Source organism: Aythya ferina (assembly GCF_964211825.1).
Source record: "Aythya ferina genome assembly, chromosome: 2".
Classification (NCBI taxonomy): domain Eukaryota; kingdom Metazoa; phylum Chordata; class Aves; order Anseriformes; family Anatidae; genus Aythya; species Aythya ferina.
Window position 1 is genome coordinate 58,033,297 of NC_140297.1, and position 26,215 is coordinate 58,059,511.

Sequence of the window (26,215 nt, forward strand, 5' to 3'; positions counted from 1 at the left end):
CATCAGTCAGAGGGCAAGATTCTTGCCCGACTCCTAGGCTGAACTTTTCAAGACTGTGCAGCATTAAGATACATCAGTTAAAACCAATGACTGAACATTGTCTAACTGTAATCATTTCCATAAATCCAGTTGTTCTACATCTCCTTGCAAGGTTTCCACAAATATCCAGATATACTGGTGATTTCTTCAGCTTGTCATTATCCATACAATTTCAATACAATTATTTTTCTAGACTTTGAGGCAGCCAATCAGTGATAGTGGGTCCTGATTTTTCCTTTTTTGTTCACAGAGGTATTAGTCACAGCTGTGAGCTAGAATTCAGAGCAGCACCCAGACATTTCAGCTAATCTAGCCCACTCCTTTTACCTGACCAGAGCAATCGACAAGGCATCTGCATAGAGGGCTTGGAGACAGTTAGGCCTGGAAGAACACTTTCTACTGGGTAAAAGCATGAGCAGGTACCAGCAACTGCCACCTCTCTGAGCTTTATAACCAAAACTCTCAAATTGGCATCCAGTCTTCACAAATACAAATGCAGGACGCTTGGTTTGACACCACATCTTTGGTATTAGAGTAGTGCTCTGGGCACCAGTATGGAAGGAAGATGGAGCTGCCCATTAGTACACTTTAATAAAAAAATAAAATAAAATAAAATAAAATAAAATAAAATAAAATAAAATAAAATAAAATAAAATAAAATAAAATAAAATAAAATAAAATAAAATAAAATAAAATAAAATAAAATAAAAAGGTACTAAGAAAGAGGTTTTAGGCCAAAAGGTTTAAAAGCTAAATACACAGGTGAGAGAAGCTCAAGAAAGAAAAAATGAATTAAGTGTTGACTTGTCCATATTAAAGTCATTGTGGAAACAGGACAAAAATGCTGTGACCCATCTGCCACAGAGCTTCTCCAAGAACCACAAGTTCTTGTTTCCCTTACCCAACCCTTGAAGTCTAGTTTCCCAAATATTAGCAGAGCTCCCACTGTGCATATGTATCCAGCAAAGCAATGTTCAGATGGCATTTAAGTGGTCAGATACTCTTGGCATGCAAGAATTTCCAACTGGGATCCATCTGTGAGCAAAAAATGTGATTGCAATTTCTTGGGTATTTTACTGTCAGCACTTAGCAAATTTCTTAAGGGGGAAATCTCACCTTCACTTTGACTCTTGAATTCTGACGATAGCAATTCACAGTGAGAACCATTTTTTTCCCATCACTAGTTATAGCAAGGTTAGTGTCTAGTGCATATGAAATAAAGTACTAGACGGTATGTGAACTGGCATCAAAATCTTTTTGTGCTCTTTTGCTTTAGTATCACAGTATCTACAAGAGATTATAATTTTATTTCTGTTCTTTTTGGAGCCATCCCTTATCTTCCACAACAGACTCCTATGTAATTGTCTAGCCCTTTTCTTTGGGGAGAGCATAGCAAGTAATTAGTGCGCCAAATGCTACCTTCAGATGCATAAGGGCAATTCAGGCTGAGATTCTTATTCTTCTTTGTACTCTTCCAATGCAAATACAAACTTGTCTCATCTGTCTTTGTGAGTATGTCCGCATGTTTCTGTCTGTCTTCATGTATTAGTCTTACATAGCCATACCTTTCAGGGAAACCACTGTACTGTCAATTGAATGTCATACGAACTCTCAGCTCAGAGCCAGGAAAAAAAATGCACTTAAATCTGTGAAAAATTATGTTATCTTTCCTACAGGGGTTCTTACCTCAGTTCTTCTGCCCCATCCTTTTTATTTCATCTGTCCTTGACTCTGCTGATCCTTCATGCCCGTGTACAACAAGCAGACTAAATTCAGCTTTGAAAATATCCCCTGAAGTCTAGCTTGCTTTCTGTTACTTTCAAGCTTATAGCTGAGCAGCCCTTTTACTCTCAGGGCCAGGATTTCTTGCCTTCAAAACAAGTCTAACTCTCCCTTAGCTCTGCATGCTTTCACTCTGCAGAAACTCCTCCTGTCAACTTTACTTTTGACAGCTAAAAGCTACTCTCTCTATATTCCACCCGATCTTTCTGATCCCTTTTACACTGTGCATCTCTGCTCCTTACACAGGAATTAACTTCCCTTTAGATTCTGCAGTACCTGACGAGGTTGCTTCTTCAGTCTTTCTAGCTTTCAGTATCTCTTTGGAGATCCTTAATTTTCCCCTGAATGTTCTTTTGGGTCCCTTCAAGACTTTTCAGAGACAGTTATAGGCCAGTATGGGTTACAACAGCAGAAAGCACCAAGGCTTCAGTGCAAGCCAAAGAAACACACAGAAGATATGTGTTCTGGTTGCCAGTCTGCACTGAAGCCAGGCTTGCTTTCTATTTAAGGTTATAGTTGTCCAGATCATCTAGGTTAAAGAGAATCATCTGAGTCATGTACAGTTGAATGGTAAAAAGCATAATAACTGTATGTATTGAGCAATATGTGAAGCAGGTGCAAGGTAAGTGAGTGACACAGAAGCTAACAGGAATATATCGGAAAAAATAGTGGTGAGAGTTGCCACGTCTTACACCACCTGCCAAATGCTTTTCGTCCTCCCTGACCCCCCTTCTCTTAGTCACATCAGCTTTATGTTACATTGCTTGAATTCACTGAATACCACAATCTGTGTGAACTACACCCTGGAGAGAAGAGCTGCACTCCAGAGAATTCCTCATGCTCATCAGTGTGTGGCTCAACAGGCCTGTAGGGGGGCTGTGGCTGGTATTTTATATTATAGACCCTAAGAATAAACATCTACATTGAAACAGGTGGCTTGAAAGAGACAGAAGGTAGGAGAAGAAAGTGTTATTGAAAGGCTAAATGATCTGTTCTGACAGGAAGATGTTCATCATGTTCAACTTTGTCAGCTTCACATTTGTTTTTCAGATGTTTTGCATAGCTGTGCTCACCTGTCCAAACACCTCCTCGTTCACTGTGAAGGTGAGATCCAGGATATCTGTGATGTTATTATCCTTCATCCACTGCAAGCTCTGATGGAACTCTTCATCCAGGTACTCCAAGTCACTTAAATCACACGGCCTGGTTGTGAGGCAAGAAAAAAGACGTAGCTGAATATATGACCCCATGACTACTGGTAAGATGACTTACTACTAAGAATGTGAGCAAATTTATGACAGAGACCCAACGTAAAGCTGGTGTTTGGTTTTGTTAACATCAAAGGCAGTTACACAGACCCTCTTAGAGCAGTTCTGCAACTGTCTGCTTTGCACAGCTGGGCTCAAGGCCAATTCTGCTGGCTGCCCACACTATTTGCTGTTGGAGGGCACCCCTGGGGCACATTTTTTTGTGAATCTTCAAGATGCCCTGCACTTGAGAGCACATGCTTACCTTCAGTCCCAATGGGCCTCACCATGTTGTGCCTGGCTGCTCTTCCATGTATCCATCATCCTTGAGGTAAGCTCACAAGACTGACATAAGGCAGACCAGGCAGCCTAAATTTTTGCTAATAAGGAGCCAGCCTTGCTTGCTGAAAAAGCAGGCGGATGTTACAGGCAATCTGGTTTCAAATCCCCTAAGGGGGCATTAAGAATGCAGGAGCACTCTAGGTTTTAGGCTATTTCCAGACTGGCTCACATACAATATAAATATGAATGTTTGGACCCCAGCAATACTCATTCGTTTAAAAAAATAAAAATAAAACCCAACACAAAATGAAATACATGTTAAAGAACTATATGGACTCTAAATAGAAGTATCTTTCCTGATTTGGATTCATCCTAACTGATAACCTTTTCAGCTATGCTTTAGTGTGCTCTTTGTCATTTAATTGCATTCTTGACTTACTACTTGAGGCTTTTCTTAATGCTGCAATTTTTATGTATGCTGTCTTCCTGCAGTCCATTAAAGCAGCACAGATTATCTGTTAAAGTTAACCTTATAAACCTTACAGAGTTGACGCTGAAGATAATATATTACTGGTAGCTTCTGCTTGATAATGTAAAAGACAGAAGACTACCAAGAAATATTCACTGTTTATAGCTGCATTAACATTCCTAATTTAGTCCAACTTCTGTTTAGAATGAAAAAGTACCCTACCAGTAAGGCATGAGAATTTTCTTAATATACTCCCATCCTTTCTTTTTTTTTAAATTAATTAATTTATTTATTTTAGGAATTAATGATGTCTGTTCTATCAGAGATGGTTTACAGTCTTCCACATTATTTTAATTGCTTTGATAACTTTTAATCAGTGGTAAACTCTGGAATTATGGGTCTGTACCTTCAAAGGCATGTTCCTAAATGTCATACTTATTATCCACTTTTATCAACATAGGCAGCATTTATGAAGGGCAAATTCTCAGAGAAAGTCAAGAAATATTAAAACGTGTTTGTTTTCCATCAGCAGACAATCCAAACAACAACAGAAAGAAATTGAAGGTCTAAGCACTCGAAGCAACTCCATGAGGGTCTGTGCCTCTGTGAAACCCACTGCCACATCACTGTTTCCAAACTGTGTCTGCACAGTTGCATGCTTATACTTACAGCCTTAGCAGTGCTTTGTAGAATGGCCTTGTGAAGAAAGCATCAAGAAGGTACTGATGAATGAGTGCAAGGCCAAGAATACGACCACTGAACCTGAACCTGGGATACAAAAATGCAGAGTAAATGAAGTGTAACTCAAGATGTTCAGCATAGAAACTTATACAGGTAGCAGTTGTTTTAGTTTCTGTCTTAGTTACTTCCATTTATTATTATTATTATTCCCCTACCCCAGCAGGCATCTAACACCAACCCTCAGATATCTGACTGATCAATAATGGACCTCTTCGTGATTCATCTTCTACAGTACCCATATATGCAGCTGGCATGTTGTATGCTTGCTTGGGCCAAACCAATAAACACTGTGAACCCTCACTTTCTCTGATCTTTACTTGAATATTCTGAAGCAAACAGACTGCATCAGACACAATACTTAGCCAGTGATAAACTGTGATGCTTCATCTGGCCTCAACAGAAAATATACTATCAAAACAGCTGTAAAGGATATTTGTTGAATCAGTATGTCTGACTGGTTACAACCCTTTCAAACCGTGACTTTAAAGTACTTTAGAAAGGTAATGAGTTGACTTTACAGGTGGGAAAACAAAGTTCAAAGAACTTTGTTTAACTGTTGTGACCAGGGACACATATTAAAATCAATAACTAGAGCGCAGTGAAGCTGTCCCCAGACCACCTTCCTAATGGTGATGCTCAGCTTTCACATACCCCCATGTTTGCTTCTGTGTTCTCCAAGTACATTAACCAAGTGCTCTGTCCATTACAATCTATGACATGATGAAAATATATCATTTTTTTCTTTCTCTGTTTTTTTTTTCTTTCTCTGTTTTTTTTTTTTTTTTTTTTTTTTTTTTTTCCTGCAATTTATTTCTTCCATCAAATTTGGTTTTAAATCAGTAACTTCAGACAGGAAAATACAGAAATGGTGTAAGTCTAGGTGAGGATTTTTAAAAAATGTTTTCTTCTTTATGTAAAAACAATATCCATCACCCATCCAAAACTTATTTGTAAAAAAGGAGAAGTAAAAATAACACATCCTAACTGTAAGTACTCCAAGCCTCAGCTGACTGACATCATAGTAAAGTTTTATTGAACAAAATATGAGAAACGGATCAAAAAGCTGAGAAACCATTCCTTCCACTATGGGAACCCGTGCGAAGACCCCTCCTGCATATGAATGAAACATGAATCTCATAATAAAAGAGGTGCTGAATATCCACGCAGTCAACTTCATGCTCATGGGACAGAACAACAAGTGCTTAGTCTGTCAAATGGGGCACAAAATAGCATGTTGTGGGCCCAATTAGCATTTACATCACCACAGGAGCTGCCTCTGGGTCCCCTGCATCCAAAAAAGGTGCTTATGGTATGCACCTGACTGGTAACAGAAGAGTGATTATATTACCCCCTTACAGCTGTTTCCACAGCAGCAACAAAAGGCAGCTGTTGGGTCTAGTTAGGACCTGCTTCACTTCACTTGTGCTCCAGTGCAATGTTTCCAGCAAAAAGCAATGAAAAGAGGGGGAGCTGACACAATGAGAGCTCAGTGGAAGCCAGACAGCTCAAAACCCAGAAATGCTGAGCTTGTAATCCATCAGTTTTATAGCACCTTCAGGATCTATAATCAAGTCCATTTGTCCTAAATAATGCATGTTGGCTTTTTTGGTTTTGTTCTTCACAGCTCTGTCCCCTCATCCCTTTACATTTTGAAAATGAATGTTGAATGAAAACACTACAAGCACTGAGTGTTCCTCACCGCAAAGCTCATCCCACAGCTACTCAACTGTGCGGGGCTGGGGAGGCAGAGACATTTGGAATAAAGCAAAGCTGAAAGTAAATTGCCGAGAAAAGTCTCACTGATTTGGGAACTCAGTTTCTGCTATGAAATTGCTTGAATGTATGAACAGCATTGGTGTTCTCCGTTCTGCTTGTATCACTTCTGTAATTCTATGTGACTTCGAGAGTTTTAATGTAAAGCTGACATGAAAGGTCAGTGCATCTAGATCGAGGTGTTTACAGTCATGCGTACATGTCATGGCAACCATTAACAGCCAATTTAATTGGAACCGGTGCCTTATGGCAGAACCGTATCAAACCATCCAAAGGCTATAGGCAGAGTTTCTATCTGAAAAGACAAAAAGTTTGGTGGGTCAGCCTGAGCAAACGTGTAGTGCAGCCGTAGGTTGTGTAGTCCGTCAGTCTGGCCTTGCAGCCCTCTGGGACACACCAGGGCTCGCTCCAACTGGGGGCCTGACTGTGGTTCCACAATCCCAGTCCTTGTGATGGTAGTGTGTGGAAAAGCAAGTCCAGTGCTAACTGGTGTGGATAAAGGATGTGAAATAGTTAACGAGACATTGCCACTCTTGTTGCCTGTCAATACAATCAATAAATAAAAACAAACAAAAACAAACAAAAAAAACCAAAAAAAAAACCAACACAACAAGCTATACTGCAAACTATAGTTCTTGGCAGCTCCAAATCACCCCAGGAGACATGGTGCTTTGTGGTCATGGCTGCTCTTCCACACTGAGGGTGTTAAACTCTCCAGTCCACAAAACCTTCCTGTCCTGTACTCAGCTTTGGTATCTCTATAGAGGCTTACTATACCTGACTCTTTGAGGTGAAGAGTGGTGTAAGAGAAAGTCCTTTGGCCCCTGGTCCATCCTGGACAGGGCCTGTGACCTCAGGCTACACCCCTTTGATCCAGAAGTGAGCGCACTGAGAACCATGGACTGTGGTAAGTCAACAGATACCAGTCAAAAGGGAGGCCTTTGCTGAAGAGCTCACAGAACAACAACTCAGTCTATCTGTGTGTGTGTCTGTACAGTCCATCATGCTCCCACTGCTGCAAGTCAAGCCACAGTCCCCCTTAAAATATATCAAAACTTGTAAAAAGCAACAAGAAGCCTTTAGTGCAAAAAAACTTGTGAAAAGTAACAAGAAATCAACCCCTTTACAAAAGCCAGTTAAAATGAAAATGGACTCTCGTGTTTTATTTCTTCCTGAAGGATTTAGAACACAGGTGAAATTCAAAGGTGGGTGACAGTCCCTTCAGAAATAAAAAAAAAAAATAAAATTAAATTAAAAAAAAAAAAAAAAAAAAAAAAAAAGGTTTTATTGACAGAATAGGCAGTACAGAGGTAAATCCTGGCTGGAGGGCACATACCTTCCTTAAACCTGACTTGCATTTATCTTTCCAAGGAAGTGTAAAATGCTTGTTAGATTTCTTTCTAGCAGGAAAGATAGCTTGGGAGAGGTGGGGAATGTGAGGTCTCATTCTGGCTTTTTCTTTCAACACCCCTCCCTTTCGGAGACAATGATTGAGTCTGAGTAATGCACTCGAGCAGAGGGGAAATATGGGAGGGAGTTAATGAGCAGGAAATGGTGGAAGGAGAGACAGAATTAATGAGCAGGAGAGCTGCTCTGGTTTGCCTGCCTATTGACACCATTCGTCCACTCAAAAAGGACATTGTGTGCACCTGCTTTCTGGCTTTTAACAACAGTACTCTTTGATTCGTTTGCAGGATTTTCCACACTACCCAGCTAACTCCTTTTCCTTCTGGAGGCTGCAGGTGCCCCTGAAATAGCCTGTTTTCACAACAGCGTGTTGCAAAATAACAGGCTTGTTCTCCTTAGTGGGACTCTGCATACTTACCACATCTGCGTATGCAGAGACAAATCCATATGCTGTAGCAGCAACTAAGCAATAATTTTTCCTCCAATTGCAGGTGACTCACAGGAAATTTAATTTACTCCTTATCATATAGCAGCAGAATAAGGCAAGACCAATAATGTTCCTTTGTTACAGGGCCCTCTCTTAACCGGTTGAACTAATGCAGCTGTTCCATACATGGCAGTCCTTCCTTGGGTTCAGATGGAGAATGATGTACCTTGACAAAGTTGTAATCTATGCATACAGGACAAGGATGTTTTTTGTTCATCATTCTATATGGTATGACTTGTGGGCTACATTAGCTATGGTATGAGTAACTTTAAACCCTAATAGGAGAAACTTTAAATCCTAATAGAGGAGGCATTTGATGAGATTAAAAAGATTAAAAATCTCACAAACCTTATCTCACTTAAATACATTAGTTAGATTTATGTGTGCCCTTCTTGACACGTTGTCCTGTGCAAAAAATATTCAAAGAAGGGCTAACAATCACAGAATCTCCTGAGCTGGAAGGGACCCACAAAGATCGTTGGGTCCAGCTCCTGGCTCCGCACAGAAACACCCCAAAATCAGATCCTATGTCTGAAAGCACTGTCCAAATGCTTCTTGAACTCCAGCAGGCTCGGTGCCGAGACCACTGCCTTGGGAAGCCTGTCCCAGTGCCCGACCACCCTCTGGGTGCAGCACCTTTCCCTAACCCCCAGCCTGACCCTCCCCTGTCCCAGCTCCATGCCGTCCCCTCGGGTCCTGTCGCTGTCCCCAGAGAGCAGAGCTCAGCGCCTGCCCCTCCACTCCCCTCGTGAGGGAGCTGCAGGCCGCCATGAGGCCTCCCCTCAGCCTGCTCTGCTCGGGGCTGAGCAAACCAAGGGACCTCTGCTGCTCCTCATATGTCTTGCCCTCTAGGCCCTTCTCCATCTTTGTAGTTTTCCTTTGGATACTCTCTAATAGTTTGATGTCCTTTTTATACTGTGGTGCCCAAAACTGCACACAGTACTTGAGGTGAGGCCGCACCAGCGCAGAGCAGAGTGGGACAATCCCTTCCCTCAACCAGCCAGCAACACCGTGCTGATTCACCCCAGGACATGTTTGGTCCTTCTGTCTGCCAGGACACACTGCTGGCTCATATTCAACTTGCTGTCAACTGAAACCCCCAGATCCCTTTCCATGGGGCTGCTCTCCAGCCTCTCGTCCCTGAGCCTGTACATAACAGTCAGGGTTGCTCTGTCCCAGGTGCAGAATCCAATTTAAGAGAGATGAATACAGTAAATACCGTTCAAAACATATTTGAAAGTGACATTTTCCTTTCACAAGACTACTGAAAACTAACTTTCATCTTTAAGATAAATTTACACATTCTGTTGCAGCAGCTTTAAAGCTTTTGTCTGCTTAATTGTGCAGATAAACTTCTGGCTACCTGACAGACAAGCTGAACAAATGAAGCTGCACTTTGGTACAGGATTTCTGCCCTTGGCAGCTGTGCTAAGGAAGAATGATGCTTGGCAGGTGGATGCAACCAGAGAGCCTATTAGTCTTTCCACAGTGGGAAAGGTTGGACCTCACCTCAACCAGTATTAGACACCACAAAAACTAAAAGGGGAAAATATCTGAAGGGCCCAGTCATGGATAAAGCTTTAATCTGAAAATGCATCTTATTAGATGACAGGGAAGTCAATCATGAACCCCAAATTTATAGGAAACTAAGCATCATGGGCTCCAGAGACTGTGGTACAGCATGTTTTAAAGGACAGTTAAAGCCTCCACTGTTATGAAGAGTCTTGCAAGCATCCTAAAGGCTAGAAACTAGTGATTAAAGGAAGCAAAACCTATTCTTATAGCCTAAAATATTGTGACTTGGAATCCTGTTATTTGGGGGTAAGGAGGTCATGCAGAGGTAAATTTATTGATTCATGATTTCTGAATTTTGGTGGATTTACCGTCACTAGCATTTTAAAATGAAGAATAATGTTTCCCCTAAAAAACACATTGTATTTTGGGTTAGGAGTAATGCAAGCCGTTTCTAAGAATGTAAATTTTGCATAAAAGCAGGCCAGATGATTACAGCAACTCTGCCTGCCTCATACGCTATGAATTTTAAGCAAAACTAGCAGTGTGTCAGGAACATGCACCAGAGGTATGTGTCTATACAATAGAAGTGCATATCCTTGTGTTGGCTCACTGTAGGACATAATCAACATGTCCTATAATGACCTGCATCTACAGAGCAATAACCTAGCATTAGATCAGATCATCTTTACAAAACCCTGGCAGCAGATCAAATCCACACCTTCTATCAGCTTCATTAACAAATGCCTTTCTTTAGTTTGGTGTGCATATTTAACCTCTACTCACTATGACAGAACTTTTGAGTGGACTAATGTGATGACACAAAGTGATCTATAGTCAGGAAGGTCAGTCAGCTAACACCACTCTGTTTATCCATCTTGCATCTGCAAACTTTGCAGACTGCCTCTTTAGCACCGTGTTATTTGGTGTTGTGTCAAATTTGCTCTGCACATCTGCAGGCTCAGAGGTGGATGCTGTGGCATTCCAGTGCAACGCCTCTTTGTTTCAGGAATCTGATGAGCTCATGTGTCGTTAATACAAAAGGAATGGTGCTTACAAAGGCCAGGAGACAAAAGTTCACAAAGTCTCAGTGCATTAAAGACAGAAGGTAAAATAATTCCTAAACTAGTCCTGAAGGAGAATTCCAACAGAAGGAGTAAGATTATTGTTGGCTCATTTTCTTTTCTTATATCCACCTCCGATATGAAGAATTCTCAGCACAACAGATATAATTCTGGGTCATCTCTATGTTGCTCTTCTCATGTTGCACTGAGGACTCATCCCACCTCTTCTGATGTCTAACCATGCCAGCATTCCACCTGAGAACTTACCCTGGACCCCCACGCTTGTTAAGCTTCTACAATAAAATGACCTACCCGGTAGATCAGGGAAGAGCAGCAGATATTGTTTACCTGGACTTCAGTAAGGCTTTGGACACTGCCTTCTGTAAGATCCTCACATGTTGATGTATGGGCTGGATGGCAGAGAGTTAGATGGACAGAAAACTGGCTGAACAGCTGGGCCCAGAGGGTGGTGATCAGTGTCACAATGTTTAGGTGGAGGCCAGTGACTAGCAGAGTACCCATAGTGTCCATACCGCTCCTGTCCTATTTAACATCTTCGTTAATGATCTGGATGAAGGGGCAGAGTATATCCTTAGCAAGTTTGCAGACAGCTCAAAACTGGGAGGAGTGGTGGATACACCAGAGGATCATGCTGCCATCCAGAGTACCGTCCTTGACAGGATGGAGAAATGGGCTGACAGGAGCCTCATGAAGTTCAGCAAGGAGCAGTGCTAAGTCCTGCATTGTTCCTCCCCTTGTTGCTGCGGAGGAACAACCCCCAGCACTAGTACATGCTGGGGCCACCCAGCTAGAAAGCAGCTCGGCAGAAAAAGACGTGGGGGTCCTGCTGGACACTAAATTGAACTTGAGCACACAACAGTGTACCCTTGCCACAAGGAAGGCTAACTATCCTTGGGCTGTAATTGGCAAAATACTGACAGCAGGCTGAGGGAGGAAATCCTTCCCTCCTGTTCAGCACTGGTGAGGCCAGTCATGAGGTGCTGTGTCCAGTTCTGAGCTCCCCAGTAAGAGAGAGACATGGACATACTGGAGAGAGTCCAACAAAGGGCCACAAAGATTAATGAACTCAAACTCCTCTCCTGTGAAGAAAGGCTGCTAGAGGTGGGACTGTTCAAACTCGAGAAGAGAAAGCTTAGGGGGATCTCATCAATATATATTAAACACTGAAGGAGGGTGTGGAAAGACAGAGACAGGCTCTTTCCAGTGGTGCCCAGTCACCAGACTAGAGGAAATGAGAACAAATCAGAACACGAAAGGTTCCCTCTGAACAGCACTTTTTACTGTGAGGGAACTAAGCAGTGGTACAGGTTGCCCAGGGAGGCTGTGGGGTCTCCTTCCTTGGGGATCTTCAAAAGCCATCTGGACACGGTCCTGGGCAACCTGGTCTAGGTGGCCCTGCCTGAGCAGTGAGGTTGGACCAGATGACCTTGAGAGGTCCCTTCCAACCTTAACCATTCCGTGATTCTGTGTGATGAGCTTCATTTTAATTTAATTTTCCAAATTAATACAAAAAGGAACCATTTAGGAGTGCTCACATGGAGCAACTGTGCAAATTTCCAGCCTGGAAGATGATGGATGTTAAATAGTTATAGACTACAGGGATTTATCCCTGCAGTCCCTGCAAATGTTATTGGGACTTAATAGAGCATACATTCTGCTCAGAGCCAAGGCATCTCATTCAGGCATTGAAAGATGAGAGGGTATATTCTATAAGTACCTCTTTGATAATATTCTGTCTGCTGATTCTTATTATAAAACTTATGAAACTTAGTTATATTTTAAGGGAAATTTGTAACACTCATTTAAGAAAGTGCTGGCCATTCTTAAGTAGTCCTGATTGGAAAGCATATGGAAAGTGAACTAGTACAGCAGGTCTGCTTGCAGATTGCCATAAAATACAAAGAAGGTGTTCAAAGATGCGTAAAATATACACACATTGACCAGTAACAGAAATTAAGCAAGGAAAAAAAAAGGATGAAAATTGATTTTCAGAGAGAAAAAAAGCCTGATACAAATAAAATTACAATAGTGGTATCAAATGCTGAATATGTAATGTTTCTCTTCAGAAGAAGATCTACAGGAATAAGCCTTCTCTTGCCAGTCGTCCTTTACATAGTTTTACTTTTGCGAGGCACCTGAGTTTCATATGATAAATGTGTTTCAAGTGAGCCAACCTCTAAATTTATTATTAAACTGTGCAGAAATTTTCTGCCTGAAAAGCCACTGCATTACTGACTCCAATCAGTGCTTGCCCTACTTTTCTGGATCTATCTGCAAATGGAACACAACATCTCTGTTTCTCAGTACTAAAAAGTAACCACATGAAAAAGAGCTATTGCTTACACATGATGGAAACGTGAACTATCCATGTCATCTGAAATCTCTGGAGCTCATGTACCCTGAATTAACAATTAAATCTCAAACCATTCCTAAGGCTTCATTTACCAGTAACTGAAAAACAATGAGATAATGCAAACCTCCTTGCTTCTTTTGTTAACTTAATCAAATCTTTCAAAAGTCTTTTTCTTGTCTCTAACCAAGCTATGTTGCATTTTCCATTTTCTCCCAAATTGTCTTTTCATCTTGTTTATATCCTAGCTATACCAACTACAAAAAAATTGTCAGGAATGGTTAAAATAGTAATTGTGTCACTGAGAAAAACAAACAAACAAAAACCAAACCAAACAAAGAAAAAAAACCATCAAACAAACAAACAAAAAGAAAACACATGCTTTTATCAGGGAAGCTCCAGATTATTCTACTTTATCCAGAAAAAATGAGGGACAAAGACAATATAGATAAAGGAAATTCACAGCATCCCCACAGGTTTCTTTACAATGCACTCCATCAAAAAGCTACTTCCAGGAGGACTCCTGAATTTAAGCACACTGTGGTTCCAAGCAATTGCTCACACAGAGAAACAGTTACAGCTGCATTTGCATGACATTATGTCAAAGATAATAAGCCCTCACAGAACTGGACACGTATGAAGCACCACACTGAGGTATCTGGCTCCTTGCCCATCACTTGAGCTGCATCAGAGGTTATTACTGCATGTACGGAATTGAGCAAATCTGTCTCTGATGACTCCTCCACACAGTGGAGACTGTATGACTCCACTCAGTCACAGGTATGACAGCCTTGTCTGAGCACCAGAGAATCCAGGCATAGCAAATACAGGATTCATTTCCACTTCTGTCTTTCCAACTAAGAAGGAGATCAATAAAGTAGACAGTCTCTCTATGGCATGAAATTGGTGCTACGTGTCATTCTGCCAACAGGGAGGATGTTCCATGAAGATGGTGTTTTGGAGGAGGAGAGGAGGAGTGTGACAGCGTGTTGCAGAGCCAACAACCTCATGGACCATAACGTACTATCATCATCCTCTGGGAGAACTGCTGTCAAAATATGATAGTACAAACATGACCAACCATCTGAAAACAGGATACTTGCAGCGTTCATCTTCTCTTGCTGGTACAGTGGGTAAAACACACTGGCCTGTGAGATGGTTGGCAAACTCTCCTTCAATTCTGAGCAGTGACTACAGAACAGGTGCAGACTGAGGTACGAACAGCTGGCTAGAAGATTACAAATCTCAACACTTTGTGATTCCCAGATCCTAGATTTTTTTTTTCCCCTACTGGCAGATCTTAAAGCAGCTTGCAGAGGAGATCAGTGTCAATATTTCATCTGACAAACGAAAAAACTTAAGCACAGAGTTAAAATGACGTATCTACTGTTCTCCAGGAAACAAGTGGTAGAGACAGAAACAGTATCATGTTCCTTGGGGTCCCACCTCCATTTCAGTTGTTTAATGTATTTGACATTTTTTTACTTTCTTACATTCTGTAAAGCAACATGTCACTGTGTGGATCAGCTTTAGTTCATGATGGGCTCCTTATGGATCAACTCAGTCTGATGCAAACAAGTTGTTTTTGAAGCCAGCAAAAAAGCAGTTTTATCAAGAAATTTTGATTTCTCAGTCAAACCCTTTGGAAAAGTGGGGAGCACTTTGCAAACCTGCAAATTGATGAAATTTTATACATTGTATGATTTATGACTGCTTTCCATGGCTTTGTCATGTGTTGAAACAAACTATTCAAGTTAGAGAGGAAAATCCATAGATTTAGTCATCTGCCAGACAAGAGGGCCATAAAAGCACAAGCCAAATGACCGCACATTTTCCTTCAATGGCTAACTAAGAACACTGAAGCCACAATAATTGACTTAGTCTCACTCAAAGGAAGCATATTCTTTCCAGTCTGTCTGGGGTGTTTAAACATAAGAGAGACTGCTCGTCATAAACTCACCGGTAAGCACCCAGGAATGTTTACACCGTGTGATGAAGCATGATGCAGCTAGCCTTGAGCTAAGTGCAAACAGGTCATCTGCAGTGCAGAGCCACGTGGATCTACCACTTCAGGTTCAGAAGCTGTACCTTGCATTTGCACTGTGCTGCATTTCAGCTAACAATCCCTGCCTCTTGGGATGAGGTTCCTCAACTGTGTAAGCTCAAGAATCTGTGTGCTAAAATTCAGACGTGCTATAAAGTGTTTGACAGTCTTTTTTAGACCTCATTCTGCAAAACACGGAACACCTTCAACTTTATAATACCACTTTCAAAGCTGACAGCTCCGATCCTGTCCCAGGAACATGGAGAATGCAGCAGACCTCAACCTTTTCATTGCTGTTCCCTGAAGTCTGAGAAAAGTTTTGATTTTTCTGTTATAAATTCAAGCTTCTAGTCCATCTTTTCTGGAATGCAAGTCATGAGACAATGTGAAAAGCTTCCTTACATTGGACACAAGATACTGAATTTGCAATTCTGTATTCTCATTATTAAATACATAACTTTTCATAGAGGTTGGACAGGTAAAGATTGTTCTCATCTTCCACAATGTTGAGACTTTATTGAGATTTTGAAAAATATTCCAGTCTCAAGTTGGGGCAAACCAACAAACTTGAAATTACCCTTCTCCATACATATACATTCAGATCAGATCAATGTAAATATTTTATCTTCTCTGTTTCTGCACTTTAATGTAATGCTTAGCTAACATTGAAATGAAAAATATTTTTCAATGGAGAAATAAAACCTTTAACTTCCAAAATATCCCAGGGAAAGAACTACAGAAAGAAAAATGCCTTTTCTATTAAAAAAATAAATGCATGGCTTTGAGTGATTTACCGAAAACAATTCTGCTCCGCAAGCAGATTTTTTTGATGCATGAATTGTGTTTACTAATAAAAAAAGGCTAGCTTGGGAATTTCTGCACCTGTCCTAATTGACATTTCTTTATCTTACCAAAGCCTGAATAAAATATAGTAGAAAAAAGGAGTGGCAAAGACAACCGAGTGGTACTTCACAGCGACAGCTCAGCACTGCCATTCCAGTGTGGCTGGAACAAGAGATATGAGGACATTCACCACTCACCGGGAGTTTTTCACCACTACAAATAAACACACCGTCACTGCCCACCCTGATGCTTCCCTGCAGGCCCCCATGCTCAAAGACGGTATGGACTTTACCCTTTTCTCTTCTACCACATGCAAGGTGGAGACACCATACAGATTTTCATGTGAACCCTCCCATCACTGGGAAAATTCAATCCAGAGCATTGCAAAAGATTAAATGGCCTTAAGCGAGGGGAAAAAATGACTTCTGTAAAAACACAAGAAAATACAACACCCGCCTTCCCCTCAAACCAAACTCTAATTATGGAAACAGTGCTACACAATATGGGATCCAGAGAAGAGGAGAGACTGTAAGTGACACAACTCTTTCTAAAACCCTTGTGATACAGCCATCCAGATTCTCAAAAGAACTTGGATAAAAATCTGCCAGTAAGTGACAGAAAGCCAAGAATAAGAAAAATACAAAGCAGAAACATTTTTTTTTTTTAAATATATACATAAAAAAAAGGGTGCTGTAGAAGCTCAGTTCGGGAGAATGTTTTTTTTCTCCTTCGCTCTGGTTTGCCTTTAATCTTCCAATTCCTCCTGACCCTTAATAAATAATTAACCAGCTGCTGAGGCAGGCTCTATGTGATACAGTCATACATCAAACTTAATAGGAAAATCAAGGTTTACTTAAGTACAGAAAGCAATGAAAGAGTGCAGCAGCAAGAAGGTATTTCAGCAACATACCCTTTTCACATAGTGAAATGGTCTTATAAAATGATTTCAGCTGCGTATTTATTTTAATATAATTCCTGTCCAGAAGATTTACAATAGTGCTTGAAAATTTCTCATGCAAACATAATTTATTTAAAGTAAGATATTGCTAGTAATTAAAATTTATAGTGTAATGTAAAATTAAATGCTTTGGCTTTCTATGGTGCCTTTCATCTGAGAATTTCAAAGCGGTTCAGAGCATTAGTATACATCAAATGGATTTCAAGTTGATTACATACTGGAAATCTCTTCAGATGGAAACTGAGGCAAAGACGTAATGATCTAAATTTCAAAAAGAACTGAATGTTACTGGATGCCCACTCTGAGAAGTGCTGTATCTGATCTGATTTTTAAGAGGATGATTTTTCAGTGCTTAGCATAAATAGGCCCCTTCAAGATGGCTGTCAAAATGGGCTTCTAAATTCATTGCTCCCCCAAGTGCAGACCCATGCAACTGACCCATTTCAGTCAGGTACAAAACTGAACTCAATGTTTCTGACTCCCTCAACAAAACAGGTATTGGGCCAATACTCAGGTTACCTGCCACAACAGCTGAAACAAGTTCCTCAGAGCTATTTTAAGTCAGTGGAGAGGAGTACTGGTTATTTGCAGAGCTCCTGCTTCAAAGTTGTGACTACTTTTCTCCACTGTTTCTATAAAGAGCCACAGAAAGTGCCTAAATCCATCACAGGAGCTGGTCAGCATCTGAATACAACCCATGAGGTCATGAGGCAATTTGTCACGTTCTTTAAAAAGACTTCAGCTGAAACAAGCTATTCTCCGTGTGGCACGATTAATGGTGCTTTGTTTCCTATAATCTGTCTGATGGCCTTACATTACTACACTGCAATAGCTGCAGTTCCTCCTACGCATCTCTGCTAGCACTTCCCACACTTTGGACTATCTCCAGTTTCTCCCTTCTGCCTCCCCTGAGCATTCACAGCTCTCCCTCACATCCTCTAGCTACTGAACAAGATGGTAGAGCTGGTTCACAGCCCATGCTTGTGGTAGACCTGTCAGCTCACTCGGGCCAGCCAAGGGGCCAAACAGAATAGGCAACTGTTGAGCTTATCAGACTGCCCTTGCTAAGGCATTGTTCAGCATAACTCTACCCAATCACAAATTTCACGATGCTTTAAGGAACTTTGCATCTTTAGGACATTTACCTTCCTGTCGAATAGGTCCCAAACTGACTAGGAAACTGATGGCTGTACAGCACAACTGCAAAAAGCAGAGCTACTAAGGAAATCGGGTTATGAAAACCAAGCTCTCTGAGTAGAAAAGGACAGCTAAGGTTGCGACATTCTTGGTTCTTCTTGGGTTTATTATACAAAAAAAATAGGAAAAAACAACACCCTGCATTTTCTGGAACACTCGGGATGGACAGTGATGGCTATGTGGTTTATATGAAACAAATAAAAGGGAAGGTCAGAGTTTGGCATGGCGTATACCCACACAGCAGTGTGTGGGTAAAGAGAGCTTGCTCTACCCTTGTGCCAAGCTTGCCAGAGCACGTAAAAGCAATCAAGGCAGTGTCGAGCCTAAACTAATCAGCCCTGATGGGTAGCTGCATACATTTGCTCAGCTCAGTGTTCCAGTAAGTACATCAGTTAGCTTGGAAAGCAAGTTCATGTCTGCATGAAGAGTGGGTGCAACAGGCTTTTGTCTACCTGCAGAATACTGTGTAGAAATACATGACATTTTTCTGTCTGAGTCTGTTCAGCAGCAAGAACTAGAATATGGAGGGTATTGGAAGGCATAAAAAAAGAAAAAAGAAAAAAAGACTATGGCAGTTGAATGAAAAAACTCCTGCCCTAAAAGCAGTTGTAAATGAGCATTGAATTAATATAGTTCATTAGGACACCACAGTGAGGAATCAGTCTACAGCTTCTGGGAACCTGGACCACTGTGTCTGACTGTCCATCCTTGTGGTCTTTAGTAGGGTTCTGTGCAAAAACATATTAGTCAAAAACCTTCAACTTTCTAATAAGCTTCTGCTAAATAAATGTATTAGACTTCATTAAAAAACAAAACAAAACAAAACAAAACACTACAGAACAAAAATCAAGACAGACCAGGACTACTCTGAGATGGATATAGAATGCTAGGCATGATTAGCAAGCTGCAAATACTTCTAGGGCAACCGTGACATTGAGGTCTTGGTCTCTGGCTGTATGAATAACACAGCAAGGTCTGCAAATGCATAATTGTTAAAAAAAAACATGCTGTCATTAATTTGCTATGAAAACACACAAAAAAAAAGATGTTTCAAGTTAGCATCCCTCAGATCTCCAAATGAATGTCTGTGAATGATTTTATCTGTCTAGGCCATCTGGTCTTCTATGCAGAGACTGGGCTTCCTTTCACATTTCTGGCTGTGGTTCTAAATTCACAAACATGCAATGAACTAAAAATTCAAAAGTAGAAGATGCCAGTTAGATAAAAGAACAGGCAAGTGATCTGGGGACAGAAAGTCTGGCGTAGGTGACCATGCTGTGACTACAATGCTGTATGTTGAAGAAGGGTGCATTACATTATCTAAGTGGATTACTCCTGGGGACAGGACTGCTGTGAAGGAAAACTCTAGCCCACTCAGAAGACATGAAAAGAGAGACTGGATTTCCGCCTGACAGCAGTTTGTGAATACAGTGTTTTGTGAACTGAAAAGACAACAGTACTTTTGTTATCACTGTCAGATTAAGAACTCACAGCAGGGAGGGAAACTTCTCAGGCAAACACTGAGAATTGTTGTATTCTAAGAAATAAAACTTATGATAGACAAATTTTAAGCATCCGAAAATGGTAGCCACAAGAACAATGAAAGAGTACAGAGATAACAGTCCTCAGGTTTAGCAAAATTATCATAAAAACCAATTTCCACTTTACTGGGTGGCATAGCTGGACCTGAGTAGGGAAATACTATGGAAGATGGTAGACAAAATGAACATCTGAAGAAAAACACAGTGTATCACAGTGTGGTTAGATAAATCATTCTGATACAATGTAGAGTGAATGAGATGCAGTGAACAAACACCAGCCATTTTTTAGACCTTTGAAAATGCACCATGAAGACAACAGGGAGAGTAACCAGTGACCCACATGAGCATTTGAGATTATGCCAACTCTGAAACTAGATATTTTGTTTCCACAATTTAGAAACACATTTCTTCAATCTATTATTTTGCAGGATATTTTTTCTTTCACTCAGGAATGATTTATCCATCCATCCATCCAACCATCCATTTATATTTGGTGAATTGGGGAACTACAATATTCAGTCAAATTTTTAGTCTCCAAATCAGAGATGGAAACACTGTCCCAATCTCTTTTAAAAGGACTGGATGTCCATTTTGCATTAACTCCAAGAGAAAGATCTCCCATCTTCCCTTTCTATCTGCTGAAGCCGAATTTAACAAGAACCAATGTTCACAAAAAAATGAAATCTGAAGTTTCTGAGAGAGTACAAGTTTATTCCCCAAAAGTCTTGCCCTCCCTAGAAGAGAGTTCCTATATATATTTTCCAGAGATCTAATGCTTTAAATATCATCACCTGTCATCTCCCTGCACCTTAGGAGCACTCTGCAGAGGTCTATGTAAGATGAATTTGATGGATATCATAATCCTGAATATCACAAAAGGAAGAAGGTGTCAGAGTATCTGAAAAAGTATCTTTGTATACTCACTAATATTGAGCATCTTGGACACCAGGGCTTCGTTTCTGCAGAGAACTGAAAGCCAGTCTGAAATCTTTCAAAGGGCTGATGGCAGGGAGGAAAATGATAAACTAATGTTGCAAGCTATTGGGAGCCATTTGCTCATATGTGAGAACGCAGCATTATGGCAATTAACTAGCTATAGTAGCTGTTCGGTAGCTGTACTCAACATTACACCTCTAACTTCATTGGAGGTTGTGATAAAAAAAGTATCACATTCCCCACTATTCTGTCTCCCAGCACATTGTGCAAAGCCTGAGGGAGATAATTCAGTGACTCTCCTTTCTTCAGTTACCCAAAACACCTGACCAAGTGCAAAGACAAGAATATTCTTTCTGGGTTAAACCATGCTGTTTTCACTGGAATAACACATGGCAGCTGCAACCGTATTTTGCCCACTCATTTGGAGAAAGGGAAACTACCATTAGTGGGGGGTGTAAACTGTATTTCAGAAGATGTTTTCAAATATTCAGGCAAAGAACTAGACATGTTACCCAGATCAGACAGAATGGCTCATTACCAGCATGGATTAAAAGCAACTCTTTTGAGCATGAACTTCAGGTACACCCTGCAGCATGCAGATAAAAACATGTAACATCAAACCTCATAAGTCTAGAAAGAGTCAACGGTGCCATTTCAGATACAAGAGGATTTAAAATCATTTTTATGAAGTTTGAAAAAGTGTTATATCTTGTATTTTGTATGTTCTGCATGCACATATGTTAACTGCAGGAAAAAGTCTTATTCAATGGAAGCTTGCAGGAAAGGTGTTAGATCTCAGTTTCTCCATAAATGAGAAATATTTTCCAGTCATTACGTCTCTTTTTTACTTGGCACACATACAACTACTCTACGCTTTGATGTACTCATTTTGGACTCTGAATGTTGTTTGTACAAAGAGCAAGGCATGAAATAAGCCATTAACAGGGGAAGAACTGTAACTTTTAGGCAAGGGGAAAAAGAGCAGCGTATTTCTCAGTTCTGCCAGTTCTTCACATCTTTGCATTTTGTTAAACATGTTCTATCTCAAACTCACCACTGTTCACTTAAAAAATGAAAATGTAAAATAATTTTGAGGAGATTTTTTTCTGCTAGCCCTGTTTCTTACTATATCATTGTGTCTTGATAGGTCTTGCAGAACTAATCTACAGAAACACATGTCAAGGGTAAATTCAACAAAAATGATAAGCCCAAAGCCCCAAAAGGCATACAGTTCAAGAAATCTGCAAATATAATACAATTATGGTTGTGTGGTTTTTATGACTGACATCAAACTTCAAGCTTTAAAAAGACTATGAATATTCATTATCTGTGACCTTGAGACTCTCAAAACTAATTCCTCCATGCATGTTAACTAATGCCGTATAACAGTTTTCGGAACAGGAAAATATTCATAATTTCATGTAAGTTAAAGGGAGAAGGTTCTGCTGGAACCAAATCAACAAGTAAATATGAGAAATAGAAGTTCTAGCACTGACAATGAGGAGAACGAAGTTAGAGAAAGGATGAGAACTTCAGAAAAACAAAACAAAACAAAACATTCCTCATAAAAAAATGATGACAAGCAAGTTAGTACAGTGTCCTCAGAGAAGCCTACAAAGCTTTAATGGAAGAATCCTATTCTTTCAGTTTTGAAAAGCTCTGTTCAAATCCTATTTTAGCTGCCTGCCCAGACTTCTGAATACAGTCCTCTAGGGTTACGCATGTATAGCTAAGATCAGTCAACACAGACAGCATAAAAAACTTGGAATGTCTACACATCTACAAGCCAATAATGAAACCTATTGGGCTAATTACAAACTGCTGGTCTTGGCCAGTTGTTTCCGTAACAGGATCAAGCAGTATTACTGAGCACTTGCTGCATTGCTTACCTTTCCTTGGATTCTACAGTCTTACCCTATTTACTCTACTTTATGTACAAACCTTTCTGGTCATAGCTTTTATTACACTTTACAGGCCAAGAGACTCCACTCTCTTTCCTTAAAAATAACAAACCAAAAATATTCAAAGCCCAAATAACATTCAGTGTACACATAGCCTGTATAGACACATGAAATTGGGATGTGATCTTAACTAACTTCTACTGATTTCTGAGTTAAGTGCTAACTGCTATAGAAAATCATACTAGGTGTCTTTTCACTTTTTAATATGCCCAGATTACCTTCAAAATCTGCCTCTTCCATGATGAAATCTCTCAATGGGCAGAACAAAATGGGGGTACAGAACAAACTATATGCTCTTTGTAGTGTAATTGATCACTTCTGTTAAGAGAAGTGCAGCTGAACTCTTTTCACAAGGAGACTATTTACAGCAGATAAGAGGCAGGACCCATCTCAGATACTGCTGGGATAACACGGTAACACCACTTCTGGGGAAACAGGCCTGAGTCTAGCTTGCTCTCAGTGTGAGCAGAATGATGCTTGGTTTGCACCTGCATTCCTATGCTCTGGAATTAGAATGCATCCCCACAAATACAGACTCTGAAATAAAAAGTTTATCCATCCTGCCTGTTAAACTGAATGAAGGACAGACTAAATTTCTTCTAGAAAACTGGGAAGTCACTTTATACTGTTTAATCAGTAGGATTGCAGTGGGAGACAGACAAGCTGTAAGAACTATGGCACTCTCTTCCTGGTAATGACAGCAGAGAAACAGTCTAATGCAAGGATCACTGTTAGCAAAATGCTCCACTGCTGGAAATGATAATATTAAAAGAATTCAGACACCACGGCTAGTTCACAACAAATCTTGTCTTCCACTGTAGCTTTAGTAGAAGTGATGCTACAACCGTTTGGTTATTCTTGATCTCCTGCCCACTGTAAGCTGAAGCAAAGTGGGAACAGTCTACAAGAACAGTGGGACGTGCATTATTTGCAATTTAAAAGGGGCCCGAACTGCCTTCCATTAAAAAAAAAAAAAGTATCTCCGAGAGGAGCCAGTGAGATTTGTTAGACAAAGGAAAACATCATAGGAACAAACCCATGTGTCAGTACTTCTTTGACACAATGAAAGACCACAAGGGATCGAGCAACGCCCAGGGCTGGCAGCCCATGCTTCACTGAACCACATCTGAAAATATCAAAGGGAAAACAACTCCCAGAGACAGAGAGATCTGGAGGCTGATAGAAAAATGAAGAGATCACAATACGCATTCAGAATTTTTGATATAGAACCAATTTGTCTGTTTGCACACGTACACGGCAAAGGGAGGAACCTGTTTGCTCTGCTGGCCTTGCCGTACACGAGCAGGGACAGTGTGGGGAAAAAAAGGTGTATCGCTTTCACTGGGCCTTGTTTAAGGCCTGTAGTAGGTACAGAGCACCAGGGTAGCTCCTGGAGAGCACCTTCCAAGCACAAAGCTGTGTGATGTACCGAAAGACTACACATCCCTTAGAAAGGGGCCCAGGAGAGGAGGACTGGATTAAGCAGAGATGTTCCTCCCCCATCCTTTTCACCTTCACACAGAAGCATGAAAACATCAAGTTGAAAGTAATATGATTAGGACATCTAACAGTACCTAATCACAATTCCTTTTTCAGACCTTGCTGTTGTATTTACACTTACTCCTTTCTTCCTTCTCCCAATCTACTTTCCAGTTCCCGACAGCAGCAATGGTACTGGTATGTAGCCTAGTCTAAACTGACAGCTTTCATGTTTTGTGTTTCCATTTCTGCATGGCTCTAAAAGGATTATTGAATTCTGCATACAATATCCTTACCATTCTAGGTGATTTTCAACAAAGGCAGACATGGGGCTGATCTGTACAGTGTAAGTGTCATTGGCTGAATACTCAAACAGCCCATAATAGGGATTGAAGAGCTCCTGAGACAGAAGGAAGAAGAATTCTCGTGAGGGGCCACTGTAGTCCAGCCTGAAAAGGAGAAAGTAAAGAAGATAAAATGAGTCTCGTTCTCATTTGAGTGATTTTCTTGTTTTTCTTGTGTACATTGGCTGCTACCACCTACCCCTGTGCAATCAAGTGTATCATGGTATATAATCATGGTATATATCTTCTCCCAAAACTTGATTATGAGCCCTAAACAACTCATGATGCTGAAACTTCACCAGCATACTGGTTGATCAGAGAAGAATCACGACTCAGACACATCCCTTAAGTAGTTTCCTCCACTTTTTTGTCTGTTGTTTCAAGGGTTTAGTAAATTGGAGGTACAGAGCTCAGCCTTGCCTTAGCTGGCAGGCTAGCAGATGGCAAAGACTCTTCTATCACTTTTTAACGAGTGGGTTTGAACTGCCTATGAACACCTGGGTTCACAGATCAGACAGCCCAGACAGAAGCAGAAATTGTTCTTACTCCTCTACACCTGAGATGTAACCAAAGATATAATCTACACCCAAGGATGCTTTCATATAGTGTAAAACTGACTATGAGGGCAATATCGAGGAACATCTAGTCTCAGATGAACTCATTTAAGATGAAGTGGGGATCCCTCAGTTGTTTCATTCAAGCTCTCCTAATTTCCTAAGAGTTTCTAATACATGTGGTGTACCAAGTTGTGCTTTGCTGTTGCATGATTTTGCACTGTAGAAAACCAGCATTTCCCCCATTTTTTTTTCCAATTCAAATTTTAAATCAATCTGTTTCCAATTATCTCAACTTGAAAAACAAACAAACAAAAAGCTTCACGAATGCATTAATCCCAGCTGTGATGGATTTATTAAAAACAGGTTGTCCTTTAATGATGGTAGGTAGGTAGGCTTTTCAATCTAAAATAAATCCACATGCAGCAATACGAAGAAAAGATTTGTAGCCACATATCATGTGTGCCAAAACAGTTTGTGAGGTGGGCACTATTCCTTCAACTTAACAAAGGCCAGCTAAGTGGAAAATTGCAGCTGGACCAGTATGCTTTCTAATACATTCTAAGTTACGGAAGCATAATCACAAGAGTTTGAATGATTGATTTGTGCAACTAGAAAGATGATAAAGGACCAGCAGACCCATCTTCTATGCTTTATATCTGGAGATTCAGTATGATTCTCTTTCAGCAGCTTTGGCCCTAGGATCATGTAGGTGAGCCTAAAGCAACAACAGCAAAAGGGGATGGTAATAAGCCCATGTTATATATTTGGTTCAATAGACATTAAAACACTGGTCTAAGAGTGCTGATGGCTGGAGAAAAGAAGTGCAAACAACACCTGCCTATAATCAAAAACCTCCATGGAGGGACCAGATATTGCATTTCTGGGCAACACATTAACTCATCATAAAGCCTTCATAGTTGATTTTCAATGTCATTTTAACTTTGAAACACGTGGGAAGCTCTGTCCATACAGCATGATGTGGCCATACAGCATCAACTATTCAGTGGGGAGTTGCTATCTTGGAGTCCCTCCAGGAGAACCTATACTAGCATTAAACTGCAGAAACCCTGGGGGAGTGTATCTTCAGATGTAAATGAATCAGTGAAGAATGAATGAATTTGCAAATCAAATTGCTTTATGATTTCTCCTGAGGATATTGTGCCACACACAGTAAAACTTAT

At 40.5% G+C, this 26,215-nt stretch overlaps 1 protein-coding gene across 9 annotated transcripts in view; it reads right to left on the minus strand.

Annotated features, from left to right (window-relative positions):
- Positions 1–26,215, minus strand: part of HECW1 (HECT, C2 and WW domain containing E3 ubiquitin protein ligase 1) — a 264,423-nt gene that overhangs the window by 17,769 nt on the left and 220,439 nt on the right. For all 9 annotated transcript variants that reach the window (XM_084508692.1, XM_084508699.1, XM_084508697.1 and 6 more), the window contains 3 exons: positions 24,430–24,582; positions 4,489–4,587; positions 2,895–3,024 (listed from right to left, as the gene is read on the minus strand). In XM_084508692.1, the coding sequence (XP_084364818.1) occupies positions 2,895–3,024; positions 4,489–4,587; positions 24,430–24,582 (382 nt within the window). The remainder of the gene's footprint in view (positions 1–2,894; positions 3,025–4,488; positions 4,588–24,429; positions 24,583–26,215) is intronic.